Raw genomic sequence first — 26,491 nt, 5'->3', positions numbered from 1 at the left:
CTAGACTCTATGCTTCTCTTAATACATCCCAGAATTGTGTTATTTTATACTAACATTATGGAGCGATAATCACGTATTCCGTCCCGTGTGAATGGTCCTGTCAGGACTTGAATCGGGAACCTCTTCTTATTGAGCTATCCAGCTTGTGGACACTTTCCCTGCATAACTCTCAGCCTTGTTCTCTGATCCCAGTTATCAGTTCCTGCCTCCTGTTTCTGACCCCACTTATTGCCTTGATTGTACCACATGTAAAAGCCTGGCTTTGCCACTCCCTCAGTGTGTGATTATTGTGTTCCACCACCCTGATCAAGCTCCTCTTCCTCCTGCTCATCTATAAGCATACTGATACCTCCTGCTGCTGACCTCTGGCTTCTATTGACTACGCTTCTGTCTCATCCCATTTGTACTGCATACCATCACTTCCCAATAACAACTCTCGGCTATTCTGACTACTCTCCAGTGACCGGCTCGGCTACTACACCTGCGGCAATCCATCATCGGTAGGACGCGACAGGTCCCGTATAATCTCATCATGCAATTACACTTTTCAGACACTCATTGCTGTGTTGAAAAATAGGCAACAAGCACGGCTGCCAAGCTTTATTTTTATAGAAAGTGTTTTATAATCGTTCGTTGAACAGAACTGATTTTTGGTCATAATTAGTCTCAGCCTAATATAGGCGGCTTTACAGTAGAAAACCCTTCATAACCTTTTAGCACATGTGAGTCAAGAAAGCAAGGAAATAGTGCTCTTCAGCTCTTTGGGTTCCGCAGTCAGGTCTGACTGGTGCAAAACAGGTACGTTCTAGGCTGACAAACACGTCCGAAAGATCTGAATGTCAACATCATCTCAATGACCATAATGTACGAGAAATTAGTAACAATCACACAACGCAAATTTACAAATATAAAAAAGTAAGAAAAACGGATGAGAAATGCCATATAAATCCCCAGCGCAGCCACGTGAGAAGGATATGTGACGGTAATAGCTGGCTCGCTGGCTGTGTACCCTGTATTACAAAACATTAGTAGCTCTAGAACTGTCAACGGTTGTTGAAATATGGAGACGTTCTACTAATGGCATGTGCTGTTGCTGGCGGTCTTTCTTAAAGGCACAGTACACTCCATAAGACACATGATCGTATACCCTGTTCGTTAAAAGAATGGATCAGAATATCATAACTTTGTGGTCATTAATATGATGTTAGTTTTTAATTCTGCAGCATTTTCTTTATGGGAGTTCTTCTTGCAACACAGCCTGTAAATATAAAGAGACGTGTATTAAGTGCGGTTGCAGTGAACAGTTTCTACATAAGTAACTTTAAAACCCTGTTTCAAGAGAGTATGTTGTAACACGTCTGCAATGCAGATCAGTATGTCAGATGACATTACAAACCATATATGTTATCAGTATTTATTTGTCTGCGTATTGTTTTTATTTTCTACTTGGTAAATACTGATCTGTATTTGCCCAATAGAAAATAATAGCAATACTGAGGCAGAAACACAAAAAATTGGTCACACTGCATTCGAAAAACATTTAAAAAAATGAGAAAAATACGGCCATGTGAATCTATACAAAGATTTACATTAGCTAGGACCAAATATGGAGATAAAATACACTTGCAGGAAGGGGGGCTGCCTCATGAAGACCACCCCATTATAAATGGAAGCCATCAGCTGGCCGTGGGTCTAACATATCACACTTGGGACAAACAGTGTTTCCCAGAGAAGTTTTCGGAGGTTTAACATTTCCCCTTCTGCAGTCATTGAGGTGAACACAGTAGATAGCTGGCAATAGGTCCAGCCTGTTCAGGCCCAGTGTTGGCCACACTAATCAGAGCCTGGCCAACAGGTTATAAAAGTTATTCTTTATTTAAATGACATAAAAATGTTATTTTTTTACCCTTTTAAGTTCTGTATTTGGTCCATATTTTCGGGTAGAGGTCTGCCAAAAGTTTCTGGGAAGAATAACACTAGAATTCCCATAGTTACTGTCAAGCTTCCCATAAGGATGTAAGGCAGCAGCCTGTTATAAGCACCTGGGGAAATAGAGGGGAAAGTGTGTTAGGTTTTATAGTTTAATATTAGCCTATTTAGAGGCCTATTTAGACACAATGATTCTTGTTAACAATTCGCTCAAAGCCATCTTTTGAGCGAGAATCGTTGGGTCTAACTGCACGGACATCGTACAGTTTTCGTTAATGAGTCATTCGTCGTTGTCTTTTAGCAAGCTGAAAGAGAAAGATGAGCCTTATCAGTGCCACGCGCTGAGTTCACAGCGGGATACCACTGGTACTATTGTTTCAGCTGGTATCCAGCTTGGAGAACACAGCTGGAGTATGAAGAAGACAGCGCTCCAGCTGTGTTCTGCATACCCCGCTTGGGGCACTCAGCTGTATACCAGCTAAGCGCTCCGAGAAGAAAACCACTGTATACAAGACCCCAATTGTCTTCTGCACACCCCGCTCGGAGTGCTCAGCTGTATACAGCTGAGCGCTGCGAGAAGGCAATAGCTGTATACAGAAGACAAGCGGCCCGCCTTGGAGCACTCTGCATACCCCGCTCGGAGCGCTCAGCTGAGCGCTGCGAGAAGAAAACATTTGTATACAGAAGACAAGCAGCCCGGCTCGGAGCGCTCTGCATACCCACTCAGAGCGCTCAGCTGTATACCAGCTTAGCGCTCCGAGAAAACAACAGCTGTATGCAGAAGATAGCGGTCCCGCTTGTCTTCTGCATACAGCGTGAGCTTCATTTACATACTTATGCAAAGTGAAGGCTCAAAACTGTCACTCAAACTGCTGCTTGAGTGAATTTTGAGCGATCGCCTTGCCCGGTAAATGCACATGATTATTGCTCAAAAGATGTCTTTTGAGCGACTTTTGAGCGAGAATCGTTATGACTAAATGGGCTTAAACACCACACAGAGTTCATATATAGCTGATGCTCCCTGGCTTTAAATCAACATCACTCTAAATATATGGTGTGAGATTAAAGTGACGCTCTGGTCCTGGACAAAGATGGTCGCTTCCCTGATATGTGATACACACGGTGAATAGTTTGCATTGGTAGTCTAAGACACTACATGCGGCTCTGGCTGGTCACTGGACTGCACTGGTTAATCAAAGCAACATGTAGTATCCTCAACTGCTGATCCATACTAATGCAGTGTGCATCGGGTAGTCAGAGAAGTGGTGCAGCCATCTTTCTTTGTCCATGAGCGGAGGGTCGCTTTAAAGTTTTTGCAATCTAGCAAGAGAAAGTTTGGTTCCTGGCTGCTAGATTGCAGGCGCACCTGTTACTCATGGACCTCCATTGATCAACTATTTATGACCTACCCTGAGGATAGTTCATCAATAGTATTTGCCTGGAAACCCATTTAATGCCCAACCAGAACTGGATCCTAATGACAAGAGAAGTATAATGGAGAGTTTTAAATTTCTATTCTCTGCATCTACTCCTGATTTTGGCTTAAAATACCAAGTAAAATATTGAAGAAATCTGTGGGAATGCAGCAAAAGGAACGCGACCGCCCCTTACAGATTAGTTTTGCTATGATTATGAATACTTTGTTCCTATTTTCACTTTCTCATTCTGTTGCTTTTATTCTTTAAGGCTAACTTCACACTAGCGAGTGTGATATGGGCCGTGAATCCCTCCCCCATATCACGCTCCCCACCATGTGAGGCATTTTTATGTTAAAACAGCCTCACATCCCTTCGGGGAAGAAGCTATCAGCCACGGCGGGGAATCACAGAGTTTCTCCCACTGTTTTCAATGGGAGACCCTGTAATACTGCCGCCAGCCCTGTTGTAAGCAATGGGTGCTGCGATGCAAGAGCACGCAGCCACATAGAGCATGTCGCGATTTGATTCCCGCATCACATCGCGGTGCCATGCAGGAAAATATCGCTCACATGTATGACCCCGGATGGGGGTTCATACTTGTGCGTCACGCAGTGCACAAATCTCGTATGAAGGCAGCCTAACAGCTATGGAAGACAAGAGATGTGGGTAAAAGTTAGAAAACATATTTTGTCTGTAACTTTTTAGAAACATATAAATTGCTTAATCTTAACATTTAAATAGCTGGAAATGAGCACGTTATGTTAATGTAACTAATCCATACAGTATATATTTACACTATAGAGAACTGGAATAATAACACACAGATTGACAAAGATCAGTAATTTGTATAGAAGTAATCCAAAGTCTGTTGGAGTATAATGTGCCAAATTTATGGTACATGCCTCATAATAAATGTGGGTCACCCTTGGTTGTCACTGCGCCAGAAACTGAAATCGATACATTGCAAGTATATATTTGTGCCAATTCTGGTGGAAGTTAGGGTAAATCTCTTGGATTGTGGGAGGCCTCGCCCCATCAGTTTTTCTTTTTGAAGAAGTGTCATAAATTCTCCCCACAGAGTGGATATAATGAGTTATTTCCTGGTTAACTGAGGTCAGGTAATATATGTAAAATAACTCTAGGGCAAAGTTCAGAGTAGTAGAAAGAAATCCACGTGCTAACAATCAGGTGTAATGCGCTCATCCTGCAAGAACTGTAGCACTAATCTTACCCAGGTAAACAAAGTACGGCGAGAGGACGCTTCCTACTCGGGAAGACATGGAACCAATGCCCACACCCATATTTCGTATGACTGTGGGGTAAAGTTCAGCTGTGTACACATATGCCATGGAGAAAGCGGCTGTAATCCCAAATTTTCCCACCATCACCATAATAGTGGACAAAATATGGAGACCTGGAAAGATATAAAAGAAATATGTACATTATATAGGAATATACTATTTATAGCACTCTGTTACTAATAATAATATAGAATATAGCACACCACCGCAACTGGTGTCACGTCCGTGCGACACATGAGCACCGCGCTTAGCACGGACGCAGGGTGATGTTCACACTACTGCAGTTGTAACACTATGCACTGTAGAACAGTGCGTGCCGCACCAGAAATCTGAACGCCAATGTGTATAGCCCGTGCGGCACAAGAGCCCCAAGCTCAGCACGGCACAGGTAAACACCACACTAAGCAGATCAGTAGCACCACTCCAGGGGGGGAGGAAGCCTAGCACTAACCTAGGTCCCTGCCTAAAAGTGGAGTTATCACCTCAATAAAGGCAGCCCCACTGTCTTCTTCCTGGGCCCTGATGGTCCCTATAGGAAGCCCTGGAGAGATAAACTGACACCACCAAGCAAAAACAATAAGGGAAACCAAAATACAACTCAAAGGAAACTACAGCACTTATCTGTATATGTAGCAATTCACCCAGCATAGAGGAACACCAAACTCCAGCCTTTCCTCTAGGGAACTGAATAAGCAGCAGTGAGCAGAAGGGAGGGGTAAGAATATAAAGCTCTCCCCACCTGAGGACTGGCAGAGTAATTAGAGAACCCCCAACCTCCTCCCAGGAATGACTAACAGTCAGCATGCACCATGCAGCATAGCGAGACAGCAACCAGCAGTCTCTGCACATAGTGCATTAACACTTGACCTGCCTAACAAGGCGACAGGTCTTGGCCTGCGTCGAGGCCACCATGCCACAATGCTGTTGCAAATGACAAGCCACTACAACTGAGATATAGAACACAATACAATGACATCCTCACAACGATGGATGTGGACATAATTCCATGCAGAGATCCGTGGCTTTCTGTCAGTCGAAGGTTTATCAGATCTGCACAAAAATGACTTTTGGGTTAGTTTCTCACGGGCAACTGTGATATCGCCATGAGAAAATTGCATCAAAAATCGTATATGTGCTCATGCCATGTCTGAGCATCAGCACGGTTTTTATTGCAAAAACATAGCTGATGCCTGCGATTTTCTCGCAAGAAAGACAATAGGACACATCGCACAAAAATCGCAAGTTCGTGCATTGATTTCATTGGGAATGTTATACCACGATTATGGTGGCGTTCAAATGCCGTGTTAATTGGAGTAAAAAAAACACCTGTGTGAGGGAGGCCTAAGAGTGGTCATAAATAGCTGCACATCCAACTGGGAGAATGTCTCAAATAGGGTAACTTGGGTCCAGTGTTGTTCATCATTTTTATAAATGATCTAAAACATGGAATTGAGGGGAAACTGATTAAATTTGCTGACGACACAAAGCGAGGAGGGAAAGCTAACACTAGGGAAGAGAGAGAGAGAGAGGATTCAAAAAGATCAAGAAGAGCTTGAACAGTGGGCGACGAATAACAGAAAGGTATTTAACGAGGAGAAATGAAAAGTCCTACATCTGGGCAAGAAAAATGAAAAAAAGCACATACAGAATGGGAGGAATTGGGCTAAGCAGCAGCACATGAGAGAAAGACTTGGGTATACTTATAGATCATAGACTGAACATGAGCCAACAGTGTGATGCAGCAGCCAAAAAGGCAAACACAATTCTGGATTAGTCTTATTAATTAAGAGAAGCATAGAGTCTAGATCACATGAGGTAATTATTCCCCACTACTCCTCCTTAGTCAGACCTCATCTGGAATACTGTGTCCAGTTCTCGACACCAACTTTAAAAAAGACATAGACAAACTGGGGCAAGTTCAGAGAAGAGTTACCAAGATGGTGAGCGGTCTGCAAATCATGTCCTATGAGGAACGGTTAAAGGATCTGGGAATGATTAGCTTCCAGATATGAAGACTGAGAGGAGACTTAATAGCTGTCTACAAATATCTGAAGGGCTGTCACAGTGCAGAGGGATCAGCCCTATTCTCATTTGTACAAGGAAAGACTAGAAGCAATTGGATGAAACTGAAAGGGAAGAGACACAGATTAGAAAAAAAAACTTTCTGACAATGAGGTTGATCAATGAGTGGAACAGGTTGCCATGGGAGGTGGTACGTTCTCCTTCAATGGAAGTGTTCAAACAAAGGCTGGACAAATATCTGTCTGGGATGACTTAGTGATTCCTGCACTGAGCAAGGGGTTGGGCCAGATGACCCTGGAGGTCCCTTCCAACTCTACCATTCTATGAATGAAATACTTACTTTGTGGCACAAGTTGTATAAGAAGCAGCACAACTCCACCGAGAAGCATTGTTCCACACATTGAATAGCGTCTGGGTACATGTCCAAGAAGCTGCCATGCTATAATATATGATGGAACTTCAATGGCAGCCAGAAGGAAGCAATTCAGAAAAGGATCCCCATGCAAATTTGGAGTATTTAGGGAAACGCCAAAATAGCCAATGGATACAGTCAACCTGGAATAGAACATTATTTTATGTCGTCAATATATTTCAGGGTGGAGCGCATATACATAACCACATAAAACCAGATAGTACAGTAAGCAGGAGCTTGTTCAGCCACAGACTGGCATAAAGGGAGAGAGGGCACTGCCCGCCAGCGCTTACAACCTATTAATTTATAGTAATAACTGGTTTCGCTTAAGCAGGTGGCAGTGCAAGCTGTTACATGAACGCTCGGCAGCTCATACAGTACACCGTGTATGCGTTAACCAACTGGATTGAATTTACTTTTCGAGCGGCTTCTGTATAGCGTACAGTACAACGTATACAGCCATTAATATAGACTGGCGCATCACAGTAACCCACTTTACAGCACTGTAGTAAATTGTAGTCCTTTATTAGATGACGTTGCGATATACCGCCACAGATTTCTGCTTTGGGAGAACACTTTGTCACCGCGATTTTCCTACCATTATGATTGGTCCATCGTGGAAAATTGTGGCATGCGAATTTCTGCTCGTGTACATCAGGCTGCGCTTTCCATAGTTATCCTACGGAAAGCGTTCATTGTGTTCATAATCTTCTCGGACTCCTCTGTAGAACGATACCAAATATGTGAGCTTTAAATCAACCTGTCTTATCACCATGATACCAGGGAACAAAGGCCCCCATTTTTAGTTTTTGGTATAGCATAGCGTTGGCTGCTGTTTATCACTTTTCATGGCCGAGAGCCGCTCATTACAACTTCCCGTCACTTAATTAGGATCAAACTGACCTATAAGTGCCGGCCCAATCCTTTTACTGACAGCGGACCATATAGTGAGATGTGCCAGGAGAGTGAAGGATGTATATACACAGTGCATCAACACTTCGGAGGTATGTATACAGATGGTGGACAAGACTGGGCCTGCATCTGTACATCTATAGCACTGATATAAAGGCAGACTAGTGAGCTCCAATCTATTTACTTGCCTCTGACATTTGCTAAGCAGCTGTTGACTAGGACTTGGCTGTCCCACAGAAATGCTGGATGTAATGCCGATGACACATGCAGAGGGATCTCGAAGCATTTTGGGGGATTTCGATGTGTCGCCTACATTCATGTAGAGTATGCCATGGTTTCCTTCTCTGGCGGAGTACCTGCCCAAAGGACGCTATAATAGGGGGCCACCTCAGAATACAGCATTATGCACTGGGCACTGTGTATGTAAGCTGGATTGGGGGAGTCACAGCCGTGGCACTTGGACAAGGCCGTTGGTTGGGGTCTATTGTTGTAAAGACGTTTGTGGAATCTTACTGCGATGACAAATATCTCTATTAATAGAACTTTAACGACTTAATAGGATATTAATGACTTTATTAACTCCTTAAGGACACAGACCTTTTTTTTTTCTTTCCCATTTTCGATTTTTCCTCACCCCTTTTAACAAATTGTAGCTCCTTTATTTGTCCATCAACGTAGATGACTGAGGGCTGTTTTTTGAGTTGTTTTTTACTATTTAATCTACCATATAATGTACTGAAAAATGTTTAAAAAATTAAAAGTGGAGTGAAATGGAAAAAAAACCCAAATTCCACCATCTTTGGGTGTGTCTTGTGCACGGTGTGCACATTATAACAAAAACGACACAACTTTATTCTATGGGTCGGTACCACTGCAGTATTACTACCATACCAAACTTACATAGTTTTTTTTCTGCTGTACTTTATTTTTTTTCAAAGATATTTATTTATTTATCTTTTTCTGCCGCCATCTTCTGACAGCCATAACTTTTTTTATTTTTCCATCGACAGAGTTGTGCGAGGACCCATCTTCGTGGGATGTCCTGTGATTTCTATTGGTACCATGCTTGAGTACATACATCTGTTTGATCCCTTTTTTATTGCATTTTTCTTGGAGACAGGGTGACCAAAAAAAAAAAAAAGTGCAATTCTGTTGTTGTTTATTTATTTTTTCTTACAAAGTTCATCATGCGGTGTAAATATTGCATTACTTTGATAGATCAGACTTTTACGCATGCAGTGATACCAAATATTTTTGTTTTATTATCAATTTTTTTTAAAACTTATTTTTACTTTTCTTTTTAGTCCCTAGAGGGAGTAAGAACTAGCGATGCTTTGATGGCTAATGCAGTATGATGTAATGCCACAGCATTACATCATACCTTATCTGACAGACATACTATCAAGCCACGCCACGGGCATGGCTTAATAGGTACACTGCAGTAATAGCCCTGGGGCCTTTCAGAAGCCCCCTGACAGCTATGACGACCGCCTGGCAACCCACAATCAAACAAGGGTTAACACCTCCCATAAGCGGCACAGCTTATCGGAGCTATTGAGGGCAGTTGTTGGCTGTAAGAAACAGCGGCACCCACGTTGCATGGAGCAGGAGCTACCCGCGATCCCCCTTCATACATACCCCAAAGCCGCAGGACATAACTACCCGCGATTACCCTTCATACATACCCCGAATCTGCAGGACGTAACTGTACGACCTGTAGCGTTAAGCGGTTAATAGAACCATATACCAATATTTTATCTGAACTCACCATAACAAGATGGTAAGAACGGAGATGATTCGGATGTTCTGGGTCTTCATTAGATCGAATATGGTATATCGTCGGCTGTGGCGCTGCTTGGTTTCATCCAGCTATGAAGAGATAATAGTCTGAGGAAGCTGTCTGACAGGGAGGACCGTCTCCGCTCCACAGACACCATTACAAACTTTACCTCAGCAGTTTTGAAGATGACAGTAGGCGCAGAGACTTTGTTCTGTTTTGCAGCCTTCCGTATTATGGCCTCTGCTTCTTCTACCCTTCCCTGAGCAATCAGCCACTGCGGAGATTCTGGAATAATCCTGGAAGACAAACAGAGTATTTCATACTTCCATGTAGAATAAGTTTCTATCATCTAAACCAGATCAAACTATAGTGGTGTAAATATGTACTATGACATAAATGTCTGATAGATCTGGATGCCCACCTATGTGGAGAATGGTGGTCCCCTATTCTTTTCTGCCTGGTGAGGTAACTGCAGCCTCCAGGGGGCGATAATTGGCTAATGGTGGCAACGCATTATGTGTGTCTCTGCTCATTTCTATGGGAGTTACAGAAAGAGCCAAGCAAGCATGTGGGATCCCTATTGTGCAGCTATCAGTCATTTATGGCATATCCTGTGGGCGGGTGTCAGCCATCTTTGACAGCTGACATCCACCCTCAACAGCTGCAGTCAGCGTTCATGCTGATCGAGGCTGTTACTCCTTTAAATGCCGCAGGAGAACCCCCATCTATTATGCTGGCTTGCTAGCTTAGTTTTCCTCTTGAGGCGGTGTTTCTAACTCTGCCCTGCAGGTCCCTGGGCCTTTGATTGCGCTGTACCATGGTTTCGGTTGTGGCGGAGCAGAAATGCGGAGAAGCAGTAATACCGAGGCTGGTTTGTTGTGAGGCCTGTCTGTTGTTTAACCGATTTGCGATGACAAGGAGGAAAGAAGCCAGCGGTGCACATGTGGCGCTATGGTAGCACCATAAGGCTACCCATAGAAAATTAGAGGCAATAGCAAATATTGAGCGTATGGAATGCATGGGACGCTATGTCTGTGACTAAAAGCAATACTGTTTTGGCTTCCCATTCCGCTCAGCCTGAAAGAGGATGTTGGATTCATAAGACAAGATTTGCAGAAACTATCTGTTGTTGTATGTGGAGGATGTGGGTAGACCAATGAGTCTTTTTTTGGATATACTTGGTAAGATGTCGACTATTTACTGGGGAAAAACTGTAATTCTTCCTTAGATCTCGTGCCGTTGGACTATTCATTGGAACATAGGCAACTACAAATGGTGAAGGAATTCAAATATTCAGGAGTTGTGGTATCTTCTAAGCCTCAAGACTATTTTTTTCTGCCAATTTAACAGAGGAATGAAAGGAGGAAAATGAGGGATTATATCCGACAATTATTTTAATAATTAAATTATGGAATAAATTTAAGCAGATATTGCAACAAGGTGGATTTGCTATATAATCCCCCCGTCCTTTGGAGGAACCCTAAAAGTAAAATGGGGAAAAGATTTAGGCCATATTAGACAAGATAAATTGGACACAGTGTTGCATATGACTTTAATGATATCTCTATCGGAAAGTCATCAATTATCGCAATTGTATTTAGTGCATTGAGTTTATCGTACTCCACTAAAGTTATTTAACATGGGTATTAGATTTAACTCAGACTGTCAAAATCTTACATGGATGATGCAGATTTATTGCATATGTTCTGGGAGTGTCAAATATTGTGATGTCACACTTCTTAAAAGTGAATGGAATACACAGAAACACACAGGTGTATCACCCAAGAAAGGCTAATGGCATCTAAGAATGTGAGAGGTCATTCATTCTAGTGACTGGTGGGGGTCTGAGCACCTAGAGCCCACCAATAATATCTTGTGATTTGTCTCTATGACAAAGATTCACATGTTCTTTAAGGAGACTCTCCAGTTTTGGGCCAAAATTCTGTCCTGGGCTCAGAGGGTTTATTTTACCTAAAGATTATCTTCTTGGTTGGCTCTCTGTCCTTGGTGCCGTTTTTGGGTGACCAAGATGGATGCCTACTAAATCACATATGGTGTATTAGCCATACGCTGAGATTGTCCAGTGCTGCTCACATGATCACTGCTGGCCATACAGTAGTGCATGTTTGAAAATGGCTGTCCAAAAATGGCACCGGGATGTGACGAAACAAAGGGACATCTGAGATAAGCATGTCCATGTAATATATCCTCTCCACCCTCTGGGTCAGGGACAGAATTTTAACCAAAAACTGGAGGTTCACTTTAAAAATAAAAGTCCTAGGAGGAAATAATAAGCAATGATAGGATGAACAGATTAACACCCATATATAAAGAATTTATTTGGGTTACTCACCACCATAAGGGGACACACAGTAACCCAGGAATACTCAGAGCCATCAGTAACATCCTCCAGTCCCGGAGGAGAAAGGCAAACAAAGGCAGAATCATGTACCCGATAGCAAAGAATATGCAAACGCCCAATGTTGAGAAGATGATACGAGCAGACTTGCCAAGTATTTCAGATCCTGTTAAAAACAGCAGTGAAAACAGTAAGTCTGGAAATGGCTGGTGTTTATCAAAAAGGGGTGAGCACATTTTTCTTCCGATTTATATTGTTTCCATTGAATATTTCAATGGATCTTCAATAATAAGATACTCTTCTGGCCTGATGACCCCATGGTGTAAGCATTAAGGAGATGGTCCCATGAAAGCAAATAGTCCCCTGGGTCATTCCGTGTCAGTTCAACCAACGCTCCCGGTCGACCATCTCAGATTTCAATGAAACTTTGCACAAAGATAGACCCTGACCCTAAACTAAGATATCCAGAATATTAGGCTTCAAAGTGCTTTGGTTCACGAGCTACAGGTCTTAATCTAGGGGGTTGTCATGTGATTACAGCGCGCAACCTGAAAAAAGTGGCGATTTCAATCCATTGCCAAGCCAGTTCCAATGACTCTAGAGCAATGAAACTTCACACACTAGGAGAACTTTTGGTGCTGAATCCAGCTAAGCTACTCAGACTGCCACTCTTATCATCATTCTGCCACCATTGCATGTCAAAGTAGCTGAAAAATTCTATTGCGCAAAATAAAACTCATATTTTAAGCAGTAATAACTCATAATCAATGCAATCCAACTCAGCTATGAATTTATCAATGTGTACTCCATAGAAATGTTTCTCATTATTCCCATTATGGACCCAAAAGGATGCATAGCTCTTAAGATACAATGAGTCAAAAATGGCAAAAAACACTTTTTTGCTAATTTTTCCCTTTTTCAAAGGCGAAAATCGGAATGTACTCCATTTTTATTTTTTTTCATTTTTGTTCTATTTGGAAGAGAATTTTTTGCTCTACAAGATTCGATGTTTTTCATTTTGTTCCCAGACCTTCTAGATGGGAAAATATCAATGCCTGTGAAGGTCCTATGCACTCGCGGAGGTCAAATAATAAAGTAAGTGTAAGTTTTGCATGGATGTATAATTAGTTTAGAAATCATGAGAAGGTAGATTATTTTTGGAATGAGACAACTTTTTGTGCTCAAGAAACTTATGTGATCAAAAATTGCATGGCGAGTTCAGGTGAGCCACAAGCTTTGGCCTAAGATGGTCAGAATATCATTGAGTGTTGCAAAATGATTGTGGTATATTACAGTGATCACTGGGCTTATTTAGCACTCTATCCAGATTGGATACTAAGATTAGCTAAGGCTAGCATTTGTGTAATAAATAACTAGTTATTTATGCTAGCCTTAGCTAATCTTAGTATCCAATCTGGATAGAGTGCTAAATAAGCCCAGTGATCACTGTAATATACCACAATCATTTTGCAACACTCAATGATATTCTGACCATCTTAGGCCAAAGCTTGTGGCTCACCTGAACTCGCCATGCAATTTTTGATCACATAAGTTTCTTGAGCACAAAAAGTTGTCTCATTCCAAAAATAATTTACCTTCTCATGATTTCTAAACTAATTATACATCCATGCAAAACTTACACTTATTTTATTATTTGACCTCCACGAGTGCATAGGACCTTCACAGGCATCGATATTTTCCCATCTAGAAGGTCTAGGAACAAAATGAAAAACATGTAATCTTGTAGAGCAAAAAATTCTCTTCCAAATAGAACAAAAATGAAAAAAAATAAAAATGGAGTACATTCCGATTTGCGCCTTTGAAAAAGGGAAAAATTAGCAAAAAAGTGTTTTTTGCCATTTTTGACTCATTGTATCTTAAGAGCTATGCATCCTTTGGGTCCATAATGTGAATAATGAGAAACATTTCTATGGAGTACACATTGATAAATTCATAGCTGAGTTGGATTGCATTGATTATGAGTTATTACTGCTTAAAATATGAGTTTTATTTTGCGCGATAGAATTTTTCAGCTACTTTGACATGCAATGGTGGCAGAATGATGATAAGAGTGGCAGTCTGAGTAGCTTAGCTGGATTCAGCACCAAAAGTTCTCCTAGTGTGTGAAGTTTCATTGCTCTAGAGTCATTGGAACTGGCTTGGCAATGGATTGAAATCGCCACTTTTTTCAGGTTGTGCGCTGTAATCACATGACAACCCCCTAGATTAAGACCTGTAGCTCATGAACCAAAGCACTTTAAAGCCTAATATTCTGGATATCTTAGTTTAGGGTCAGGGTCTATCTTTGTGCAAAGTTTCATTGAAATCTGGGATGGTCGACCGGGAGCGTTGGTTGAACTGACACGGAATGACCCCCCTATTCCCTCATAAGATATAACTTGCTGATCGTTGGGACCCCCACTCACTCTGATAACGGAGGTCCGAAGCATCCCCAAATGAATGGAGTGGCGGTAGAGCATTTATTTTAATGGGTCTTTCAGAGATAGTCAAGTACTTGAATTCTATCTCCGGTAGTCCCATTGAAATAAATGGAGTGATGGCGTGCATTCTTGACCGCCAGCCTATCAATTTGGGGATTTTCCAGACCCCCATTTTCAGAATCAGCGGTAGTATTAGTAGTCGAATATGAGAGTCAGGTGTTAGAATGAGAAATTTATCCCAAACAATCATTAACAAGATGTTTGACATCTGAAGAGTCCGCCAGAATTCTGAAAGGAAATCGAGAGAAGATCAGGGGTCATCATGAGAAGTAGCAGTGATACGCAGACAGAGGGGCACTGTTTACTAAATATTCCCATTGAAACCATGTTCTAGTTTGTCTGATCTAACATAAAAAATGTGAAATCTAATTGTAGGATAATCCATTTAAGCAAACAGTACATGTTCTTGTTGTTAAGTCCATTCTATGTGTCTACACTGCAGACACTGCCCATCGGCAGCAAGAGATATGATCTGTGAATGACGTAGCCTATCCTATATCCGGCATACCCAACTACATCCAAGTTACCGATACTGAAATGACTCCACTATCAGACTTACCATGAGAAAACACATACATAAAAAATAACCTTTGCGATGTACAACATAGGATTCAGGGCTATGTCTTCTCACCATATAAAAATCTATCCATACCTAATATAAAGGCAGCGACGTAATTAGAGATCTGTCCCATTCCGACAATGAGAAAGAGGATGGCGAACATCTCCCAGCTGGTAGAGAATACTTGGATGATGCTGAAGCCAGTCTGTACGGCCATTGTTACAAAGAGGACCTTCTTTCTTCCAAAGCTGTAGAGAAGAAATACATAAGAAAATAAAAGATGAGAATGACGTTCCCAGCGACTAAGGCCTCTTTCACACGTCTGAAACCCGCCAAAAAATGCATGAACAAGAGAAAGCCACGACCAAGTCGCCGCTACATCTTGCCCAGTCACACAGCCGGTACGGCGTATATATACACCGCAGCCCGGAATTCCATCAGCCAGGGAGAAATCCTGCAACTGGCTCAATAGAGCCGGCGGTCAGTTTAGCAGGGCTAGGACCCATCCACACTGGTACTTACATGTCTGCTTTAAATCTACAATGAATGTAACTGAAAAAACGTGTAAAAAGGAATGCATTTTAAGCATACGGATGTTTTTAATATCGTGAGTGCAGTACATGTTTCACTTTTGATATGAAAACCGTATACGTTTTTTCACTGTAAACTTTTTTTTTTCTTAATAAAGTTTTGTAGTTCAACACTTGTTTTCCTTTAAGGCATTTGATAACAAAAATGGTATAAGGAAACTTAAAGGGGTTGTCCCGCGCCCACACAAACCCAATGCATGTGTTAAAAAAAAAAACGTTTAGTACTTACCCGAATGCCCGCGCTGCGGCGACTTCTTCCTTACCTTACTAAGATGGCCGCCGGGATCTTTACCCACGATGCACCGCAGGTCTTCTCCCATGGTGCACCGTGGGCTCTGTGCGGTCCATTGCCGATTCCAGCCTCCTGATTGGCTGGAATCGGCACACGTGACGGGGCGGAGCTACGAGGACCAGCTCTCCGGCACGAGCGGCCCCATTCACCAGGGAGAAGACCGGACTGCGCAAGCGCGTCTAATCGGGCGATTAGACGCTGAAATTAGACGGCACCATGGAGACGGGGATGCTAGCTATGGAACAGGTAAGTGAATAACTTCTGTATGGCTCATAATTAATGCACGAGACAACCCCTTTAAGGCCATACATTTTCATATGTGCTCCACTGACTGCAGTGTGAAAAAAAAAGTTTATGCATCCATATGTGTTTTTTTGTGGGAAATAGTAGGCTACACTGTTCAAACTCACAAAAAAAAAGCACAAAAACGTATGCCTTGCAAACAGTCTAATGTATGCACTGCTTGACTATGTTTAACCCACTCTAGCCTATGGTTCTACTAAACACTATGTTTTCATCCGTTTTGGGGTTAAAAATGTGTGTGTTACACGGATGAGGTGAAGAGCTGAACGAGAAGCGGACGAGAAGCCCGTGATTCAGCGGCAAGTCTCATTCAGTCCGGGAATTTCGCCGCAACAAATCCGCTAATCCCAGGGCTGACCAGCCATGTGGACGAGATTTCTGAGAAATCTCATCCACAGAAGACGGCGAATCCGTCGTGGCAAAGCCAGCGTTGCGGCGTGGATTCGCTGGCCGCAGCATGTCCATTCTTTTTTATCCTGTTATGGCCGCGCTCTCCTCTATGGGAGGACCAAATCTGTTGGAGTGACCCCCCTGAGGACTAGAGGATGTGGGGATACATCACTTATGAATCGTATGAGGGGAGGTTCATGATTAAAAACTGACATTGTTTGAAGTGATGTGTTCATACCTTAGCGGTGCCATCCTTTAATAGACTGTTGGCCCGCGTAAAGGGGCTATTAGTCTGCACTACTTATTAGACCGTGAGGGAATAGAACACCTTACGCACACGTCTATGCTGAGCCATACTAAAGGAGCAGAACCCCAAAACTTACTACTTAATTAAAAGACGGGACTAAAGACAAAACAGACAGAAAACATCAAAAAGCTACCCTATACAAATAAGGAATGGGTAGGTACCGGTTTTAAGCAATAGATAACCAGTAAAGATCAGATGTAGAAAGAGCCCTCGCATGACCCAGGGGGTCATTGCACTGGCTAAGAAGGCGGGTATGACAATAATCCACCAGTCAGTTACAAACCACCGTTCCTCCTACTCAAGTTGGAAGTAACCATGGCCTGCCATCTCATTTTATTTGACCTGTCGTCTGTGCAGCAATTCAACGGGCTACTTACTCATCTATTATTCAATGAGATCATTCAATTGAATGGCTGTTATTGGTGCATCGAGCTCTGGCTCTAATTGGCTGAGTCGGTGCATCTGAACCAATCACAGCAAACGCTTGCTGGAGGCGGGGATTTTAATTCTTGTCACCAGCAATAGATGGTCTATCAGCGCTGACAAGTGGCCGTCAGCCTGCCCGGAGCTCCAGAGAACAGCAACGGGGACCCGAATGGCACCTGCTAGGGGAGTATTACTTTTTTAGGTTGTGCAGCTAGCGTTGACGCTTAGCGCTGGCAAAAACGTGGTACCGAGTTGTGCCACATTTTCAGCAGCGCTAAAACCGCTGCTCATTCATTTTAATGGGCGACGCAGGGCTGAAAACGGCAAAAGATAGAACATTCATCGCTGTCAAAGCGCAGCATTGAAAACGCTGCGTTTTGAAACTTGAGTGAACAGCCCCATTGAAATGAATGGGAGCTTTGTACAGCATTTAGCAGCGAAAAGGCAGCGCTAAACGCTGTACAAAAACGTCTGTGTGAGGAAGGCCTTTGTGAGTGGAATGCCCGTTGGAATGCTGGCCGACCAGAGGCCTATAGGGGTGGGGTGTCTGTTATTACTTGGACTACAATTGGGTTCACTTTTTACTACTGCGGCCAATATAGGAGACACAATTACTACTGGACCCACCATGGAGGGCACCATACCTACTGAGGCCACCAATATAGGGGACACTTACTAAAGAGGTCATTATGGGGTTACTATTACTACTGGGGCCACTATAGGGATCACTATTACTACTGGGGCCACTATAGGAATCACTATTACTACCGGGGCCTTTATGGGGGGGTCACTATTACTACTGGGGCCATTATGGGGGCCACTATGGGTGACCCTATTACCACTGAGGTCACTATGGGGACCTTATAACTACTGGGGCCACTATGTGGAACCCTATTACCACTCGGGCTACTATGGGGTTTACTATTATTATACAGTCATATAATTAAAATCAGCCATTTGAAGGCAACCATATGGATGATGTGGCCCTTGGTGAAAATGAGTTTGACACCCCTGCTCTACATAATAGGTTTCTGTCTGATAAGTGCCCTACTATTGAGGACTAAACATATATCTCAGACTGAGGTCATCTAAAAAGATGCAAAGATGCATTATGCATTATGAATTTAAGAATGAGATTCTAGCATCGGTTCGTTATAGATAAACAGGTTTAACATGTTTCTATTGGACGTCACAATTCTTCAGGGACTTACTGAGTCATGGATAATCTGATGTGTCAGTCAATCTGATAATTAAAATATGGATGACAGCTAGAAAGGAGCACTTCTAAAGTATAGCGCATGAACTCTGCTAACGATACACTACTCTAAAGGTCTAGAGTCCAATCACCCCAGAAACCCCCCTCCTGGTAAGAAGCCCAATCCCCTAATGGTGCACTGACGGCTATATGACGCTGCTACAATCTCTCTGCTCTTTGTTATTTTTCCTTCTTGGTTGGGGGGGATTGGGGTTAGTTATCTAATTGATTGACACATCATATTATCCATGACTCATTAGGTTCTGTTACGTCCGCCGGGTGTGCATACACAAGGGCACCAAGCCTCAGCACGGATGCAAGACAGTGTTCACACAAACACCATTAGCACACACAAAATGCATACTGAACACCAAAGTAGGACTGCGAACTGGTCTCTCAGGCAGACATAACATATCCCTACTCTAACGGGACAACCAACACGTGAAAACCTGCATGCAAGCAGGGCAATCGTCTCGATAAGGACGACCATGTTCTGGAATCTATGGACCTACCTATCCATGGTTGGCAAATGACCACAGCAGGACAGGACACAGTTAACACATATATACACACACACACACACACAACACATAATAGGCATGCAAGAAAGCCAAACCCTAGGGTGACAGAGAAACCCAACACAGAAACCCCACTCAGAGCTCACATGCATACAGATAAACCATTGCTAGTGCACATGTCCTCACACCAAGGGGAAAGAGTCAGACATGCTGACATACAGGGAACAGTGTCAGGCATCACCCATCTGACACACACATAAGACATTAGACATCTGGAGGCGCACGTGTCAAAGGGAAGGGAGAGGGGTTCTGCATAAGATGAAGACAACGACTACAGGTTTCCAGACCATCCACAGGGAAGGTTAGAGACACATTACAGACCAGACATGCATAAAACCAAGCTTAGAGTGGGATTAATACCGATTGCATTAAAAAGATAAAATGACCAGCATTCTCTGGCAAGAGAAGCTGGTATTTTATGTGCAGCAGACCAGTGGGATTGGCTAGAGAAACTCCGCACCCAGCCAGCTCAATTATCCCTCACCTGTGAAGGTGTGCTCGTGGAAACCTGTAGAACTACAGGTCCCAGACGCACAACCTAACAGGTTCCTGAAGAATTGAAAAGTCCAATAGAAACACGTTGAACCTGTTTATCTATAATGAACTGAAGCTAGAATCTCATTCTTAAATTCATAATGCATCTTTACATCTTTTTAGATGACCTACGTCTGAGATATATTTTTAGTCCTCGAGAGTAGGGCGCTGTCTAAAAGTACACCTGGATAAGGAGGAGGTGACAGCAGAGTAATCCCCACTGTTCTCTGCTTACTTATGCACACCTAAGCTAGTTAGCTTTTTTCTATAATGGGGTACCTTTATTTTCCACATGGTTACTTCTAACTTGAGTAGTAGGAATGGTGGTTTGTAACTGACTGGCGGATTATTGTCATTCCCGCCTTCTTAGCCAATGCAATAAACCCCTGGGTCATTGGAGGGCTCTTTCTACATCTTGGCTTTACTAGTTATCTATTAATTAAAACCGGTACCTACCCATTCCATATTTGTGGAGGGTAGCTTTTTGATGTTTTCTGTCTGTTTTGTCTTTAGTCCCGTCCTTTAATTAAGTAGAATAAAAGTTACGTTTTAGGGTTCTCCTTCTATGAAACACTTCTTGGGTCGAAAACCCTCTACCCTGGTGATAAATACTAAAGGAGCAGCACCAGTCAGACAATACCCTACAGACTCTGCACCAATGTGCATGAGAACTCTATATACAACATTTTCAATGTGAGTTGAGGACTGGTACAGATCCTCCCACCCAATTGAATGATACAATCTATATAGTGATATCAGCAGTACTAAGAATGAAGAGGATAGAGTAGGATGTGCTTTGTCCGAGGGCTGGATCCTCACGCACACGCATCATTCTCAGCATTTTAATTGGAGTTTTTCAAGGCAGTTCTCTGAAGTTTAAAAACTCAGCGTCATATGATTTTTTAAAAGCGTATAGCAACATTTTTTATGTCTTTGTTACATTTTGGGGGTCAAATGTTTTCATTTTTGGGTTCTCTTCAAATTTGCGACATGCTCTACATTTGGCAATTTTTTTCTGGCATTTTTCCAATAGGCTACTGGACTTCAAACATGAAAGAAAAAAATCATATGTACAAAATAATCCAAAATAAAATAGTTAGTAGAATGCATAGCAAGTGTATTGAAATGCTGAAAAAGATAACTGTGTGATGTGACTCAATGGAAGTAGCTTATTTGTAACTTTGCACTTGTCTTGTGACGGAGGCCTTTACAAGGTTTCTATTCTTGTGACCCTCTATGTGAGGTCCTGAGAATGGTGATGCTATTCCTGGCAGAGCACTTACACTCCCCATTATAGTCTATGGGACATAAAGAAGCAGTTGAGTGCCTCCTCTCCCTGAATATAATAGAGAGTGGCCATTTGTATAGTACATAGAAGCACAGGTGGAATTATATAAAGACATGCACCAACGGCTCCAATGACGGCTAAGGGAGCTGGGCGATGCAAATCACTTGTATTAGGACAGGAAGAAATAACTACATAGACAGATTTAGACTCTTCACAGGATGTTCTGGCCACAAGAGAAAAAAGTACACCCATTAGTAAAGAATAACCGAGCCATCACTTATAAGTCTACAAGTCTCATTACACTAAAACTTGGAACTTGGCCACAATTTCACGTTTCCTACATACTCTACATTATGTGTGAAAGATCACTAATTACAATGTCTACAATGATGAAGAATGTGTTCATGCTGTGGCACGCACACCGGGGCATATGGATAAGGGTAGTATGCAGGAAACAACCCTTTTAACCCTTTGCAATCCAATTTTGGATTCAGGGTTTCCTAGGGCGTTTTCTCTTTCTGCCATTATACAATGGTGCCATCTGCTGGCCAGAGCAGTACTGCGGTATGGGACATGCTGGAGAGGCCCCTGACAACAGAGCGGCCAGTAATATACAGTAAAAATACCCTGCCGGACGTCTTCTGACATTGGAGCTGTACAGCCTTCAATCAGAATGTCTTCAGATATCAGACAGTGGATTGGAAAGGGTTAATAGGGTTAATCCAATCTTACTTCCTGCTTCCATTCCGTTTGAATTATCATCACCATCATTCCGGTTTCCTATCCCTGGATTCTTCTTTGGAGGGGGTCTATATTCTTATTAGACCCCTCCTCTCAGCAAGTGTTACTCTAACTTTTGTTTACTCTAACCAATCGCATCTGTGGCACAGCCCTGAACGCCGGAGCCTTTTATAATTTACTCTGTCATTCCAAACCACCCCTTCTCTGGATTTTGGATCCTCCCGGATGCTCCCCCAGTTTGTGGATATCCTAGGTCTCCAAAGTGTTACCACTGTTTGGCGTACAGGGACTACAGGTGTGACAGCGGGCCTATATTTGGGCTCCTGCAACACCAGCCAAGTCCTCTTCTATTCTGATTAATACCCATTTGTATTATTGTTATGTCCTAATTATTGTCTCTTGCTGTGCTGGAACAGGGCTGTGGACACAGAGATAATCCAACACTCTGGCTTCTCATTCTCAAGATTGGTGTGGGTCCCACATGTCGGACTCCAACTGACATGCCATCACTAAAAGCTGGGAATACCCCTTTAATGAAACACTGTATCACAATTCCTTACGAACTTATCAACATGCAGAGAAAAGAATATGTATATATGTATAATTCTTTGGATCTATTCCATTAAGCCTGAGGAAGAACCCCGGATAGGTTTTAAAGCTCTCTAACATCATATCTTTGTGTTAGCCATTAAAAGGTCTCATATCTACAAGATTACTTGGCTTCTCTCACTGAGAACAATCACACTTAGTTCTACTGGCGAACACCGTACCAAACTTTATTCTTTTAATAATAAACAATTGAGTCCTAAGATGGTAGGACTGCTGATTCCACTTCCTGGGCTGCACACAATCACTTCTACTGATCTATCATCACAATCACAGATGTTTACTGCGGGGGTAATAATGTCCCTGTAGGCACATGGTACCCCTAGACACAGCATTAGTAAGGTGTCTCACTATGGCCTCGTTCACACAGGCGACAAAGTCCCGCGATTTTGTCGTGTTGCTACACATCACATGTATGTGAAGCCCGTGCTTTCTTATGTGTTACTTCACACATGCAATATTTTGTAGCATGCGACAACCCGACACAAAAACCCTGTGGGTCCGGCAATATGCCCGCGACATGTGAGGTTTTGTAGCCCATGTTTCTCTATGGAGCCTTCCTCTCTGTTGCAATGCTATGATCTAAGCCCTAGCTGCAGGAAAAAATATTAAAAAAACACACATACATCATCGTACAAGCGCTCGCCGACGCTTCAGCAGCTTCTCCCCGGTTCCGGCACTGCTTCTCTTCATCAGCTTCTGGCCGGTGATTTTTATAATCCCTGCCTCCTGGAAGTGCTGGCTGTGATTGGCTGATGCTTAGCCAATCACAGCCAGTGCTCCATGAATGGCTGTGATTGAACCAAGTGATTCAATCAATGGCTATGGTTGAACCATCGAGTGCTGGCTGTGATTAGCTAAGCGTCAGCAAATCACAGCCAGCGCTTTCAGGAGGCGGGAATTTTTCAATCCTCGGCCAGAAGATGATGAAGAGAAACAGTGCCGGGACCTGGGGAGAAGCTGCAGTGGTGCCCTAAACAGTGCGGGAGAGGTGATGCATACCTATTTTTTTATTTCTTACTTCAGCTACGGCTTATTTTCGGGGTAGGGTTTATATTTAAACCCCCCCACACCCCTCCCCCTGAAAATCCTTGCATGTGGTGCTACAAAGACACGTGACTATGCAGCACCACATGTGACTTTGTAGCGATACAAAGTCGAGGTATCACCGCGAGAAACCGCAGCGATATCGCACGGACCAGCGATGTGATATCACTGCGAGATTCTCGCAGCGATGCCATGTCACCCGTGTGAACAAGGCCTAGTGGGCACACAGCCCTGTTTTCTACTCCACCTGTAGCCTGCACTCATTGCTCTGCCTCTGCTAATCAGTAACCTGAGAAATGCGGAAGTCAGAAGACCGAGAGAAACCAGCTGGACGTTCTGAATATTGAATAACTGATTGAAATACGCCACTTGGATGTCTAATAGGCCGCATTATTAACAGGGTTAACACGTATGGTGCGCTGCGTACTACATTCTCCTGCAGCGTTCACCCGTCAGCAGAGCTTGTAAAGCTAACCTGGGATATTCTTATTCCGCTGATCAGTTTCTGACAGTAAAGTATTACATGGCACTGGAAAAAGTGCGCATTTGTTTTTCTGTGCAAAAAACACTGTGCCTAAAACGCCATATTTTTCCCAACACAGTCTTAGATGCAGCTTTTATTGTATCTAACGGCCCCATGTGACTGCACCCTCACCTGCTTATCAACCCCCACTATCATGTTGTGAATACGACATATCATTATGACACATCATAAAACTGTCCTGAGCTCAGTGGACTGATTTATGATGTATGTCTTAGCTCTGTTTGTTTTAGGTTTTGAGTGCAAAATAGTCTCAAATTTCTGTGTGCGAACATTTATTTAGATCCAGAGGAATGTGTTCTCCTCCCCTCTGCATCTGTATGTTATAATTATGTGCCATCCAAACTAGTTTCATTCAAAAGCCTGACGAAGGGGGCGAGATATCCCCGAAAGCTTGCTGTAACATCATGCATTTTTGTTAGCCATTAAAAGGTATCATATCTACAAGATTACTTGGTTTCTCTCACTGTGAACAATCACACATTGCTCTACTGGATAACACGGTACCAAACCTTTTTTTTTGTTTTATGACCTATCTGTCACAACATCTGTTCGTAGTGATTGAAGCCTAATCAAACTCTAAAGGCGGATGTGTTTTAACGTAAAACGGTATAAAACGAAACCACTGATTTCAATGGATTTGTTTTTACCAGCTCTTTTCTCAGCCGTTAATTGTACAGCTGCAAAAAGATAGAACTTGCTATACCTGTCCTGCGCGTAGCGAATACCCCGTGCCGGATAGATCGGGCGGCACCTGTCTACACGCAGTTATTTTGAAACTCTGATTTTGAAAAGCTGGCAAAGGGGAAAAATTCCCCTCGTTCAGGCACAACTACCCTCTGTGCGGCCGAGCGTAGTTGTGCCTTCACTTGTCTGAAACCGTCCTAACTGGGTGCATCGACATGGGTGAGTTTCTCACGTGAGTTTTCTACATTGCGAGTTGCACAAAACGTGCACAAAAATAAAACCCATTATTTGCAATAGGTCTACTTACATGGGCATTTTTTTGATTGCCGCACATCCTATTTTTGGGCGATTCTCACTTGAGAATTGGTCATTAATTCCTATAGGTTCAAAAATAAGTAAATTTCGCATTGCACTCACATACAGATACGATTTGCATGCAAGTGTAATGCAATTTAAACTAATTTAACTATTGGAAGCACATGTGATTTTTCTTTTTTTTTTTCACATGCATGAAAACCACATGTACATAGATTCAACGATGAAAACTGTCCCAATCTGCAGTGAAAACGCATGGCGGCATAGTTTTTGGCTGCAGAGTAGACGCTATTTGTGTCTCTAAGGGAAGTTTCAGACGGCCATATGCGCAATTACGCTCACCGGCACGGAGTATAGTTATGCATGAAAGAGGTATTCTTCCTTTCTTCATCACCCGAGCGCAGGAGTTTGAAAGAAATAACGGGAATATAGGTCCTGCCATTGGAATGCAGTGAGTTAGCTATATATTCTGCTATAATTGTATGTGTTGTATGCTTGAGAAAGTTGCCAGAGTGCGCAGAAACACGTTGCATTATCTGTTTTTACTCTTGTTTGTAACCTTTGCCTTTTTAAACTATCTATTAAAAACCTCTAATCCAGTGGATTTAAGAGCGTGGAGATTTTTTCTTTATTTGATTTATACTAATGACATTGTTGGCATATACACTGCCAGTTTACAGTTTTAGAACACCTCAATTTTCGAGTTATTTTTCTTTATTTAACACAGTTTAAGACGAGCGAAAAACGAGAAAGGGTTCCAGGGTTCAAAAAGAAGGTAAACACAAAAATATGACATTTTAACCTGAAACGCAACAATAGTCGGAATTTATGATTTCAACCACAGGGCATTTTCAGGGAACACCTTTGGTATATCATGCAGGGTGTTTGTACGCCGTCAAGTAGGTGAAAGGATGGTTCCTCAGTGTGTGACACCAACTGTCATACATGGAGGGCGAAGTGTGATTGTCTGGGGCTCTTTTCCTGGATGCAGAGTTGGCAACTTGCTGTGGGTGACTGTCACACTGGACAAAAAGCATTTTGAGACACCATGCAATACCCTCTGGTGTACACCTAGTTGGTCAGGGGCTCATATTACAAGACAATGATCCAAAACATACTTCTAGATTACGTCAGAACTACTTACGAAGACAATAAGCCAGTAGGCTTCAGAGAATGGGATGGCCTGCACAGTCTACAGACTTTAACCCCACTGAGCTTGCTTGGGAGACACTGAACAGAAGGATGAAAGCAAAGCAAACTATAAGTGCAGCAGATTTGTGAGAGCTTTTGTAACAATGTTGGGAAGAAATTTCTGAACAATATCTGAATATAACAGTAGAAAGAATGTCTTGAGTGTGTAACGCTGAGACGCTGTTATATGGGGGTGGCCACTCTGAA

The 26,491-nt window shown here is 42.7% G+C and overlaps 1 protein-coding gene across 1 annotated transcript in view; it reads right to left on the bottom strand.

The window, feature by feature from the left end:
• Nucleotides 1-562: 562 nt before the first annotated feature.
• Nucleotides 563-26,491, bottom strand: part of LOC136611486 (organic cation/carnitine transporter 2-like) — a 52,391-nt gene continuing 26,462 nt past the window's right edge. Inside the window, exons 3-10 of the mRNA XM_066591142.1 lie at nucleotides 15,287-15,441; nucleotides 12,128-12,299; nucleotides 9,944-10,070; nucleotides 9,763-9,863; nucleotides 7,011-7,225; nucleotides 4,579-4,761; nucleotides 1,907-2,042; nucleotides 563-1,258 (exon numbers count right to left, since the gene is read on the bottom strand). Coding sequence (XP_066447239.1) covers nucleotides 1,177-1,258; nucleotides 1,907-2,042; nucleotides 4,579-4,761; nucleotides 7,011-7,225; nucleotides 9,763-9,863; nucleotides 9,944-10,070; nucleotides 12,128-12,299; nucleotides 15,287-15,441 — 1,171 coding nt within the window. The 3' untranslated portion in view covers nucleotides 563-1,176. The remainder of the gene's footprint in view (nucleotides 1,259-1,906; nucleotides 2,043-4,578; nucleotides 4,762-7,010; nucleotides 7,226-9,762; nucleotides 9,864-9,943; nucleotides 10,071-12,127; nucleotides 12,300-15,286; nucleotides 15,442-26,491) is intronic.

This window comes from Eleutherodactylus coqui, chromosome 2 (assembly GCF_035609145.1).
Source record: "Eleutherodactylus coqui strain aEleCoq1 chromosome 2, aEleCoq1.hap1, whole genome shotgun sequence".
Lineage (NCBI taxonomy): Eukaryota > Metazoa > Chordata > Amphibia > Anura > Eleutherodactylidae > Eleutherodactylus > Eleutherodactylus coqui.
Note: the sequence above shows the minus strand (reverse complement) of the source record. Positions and strands in the feature narration are given on the sequence as shown.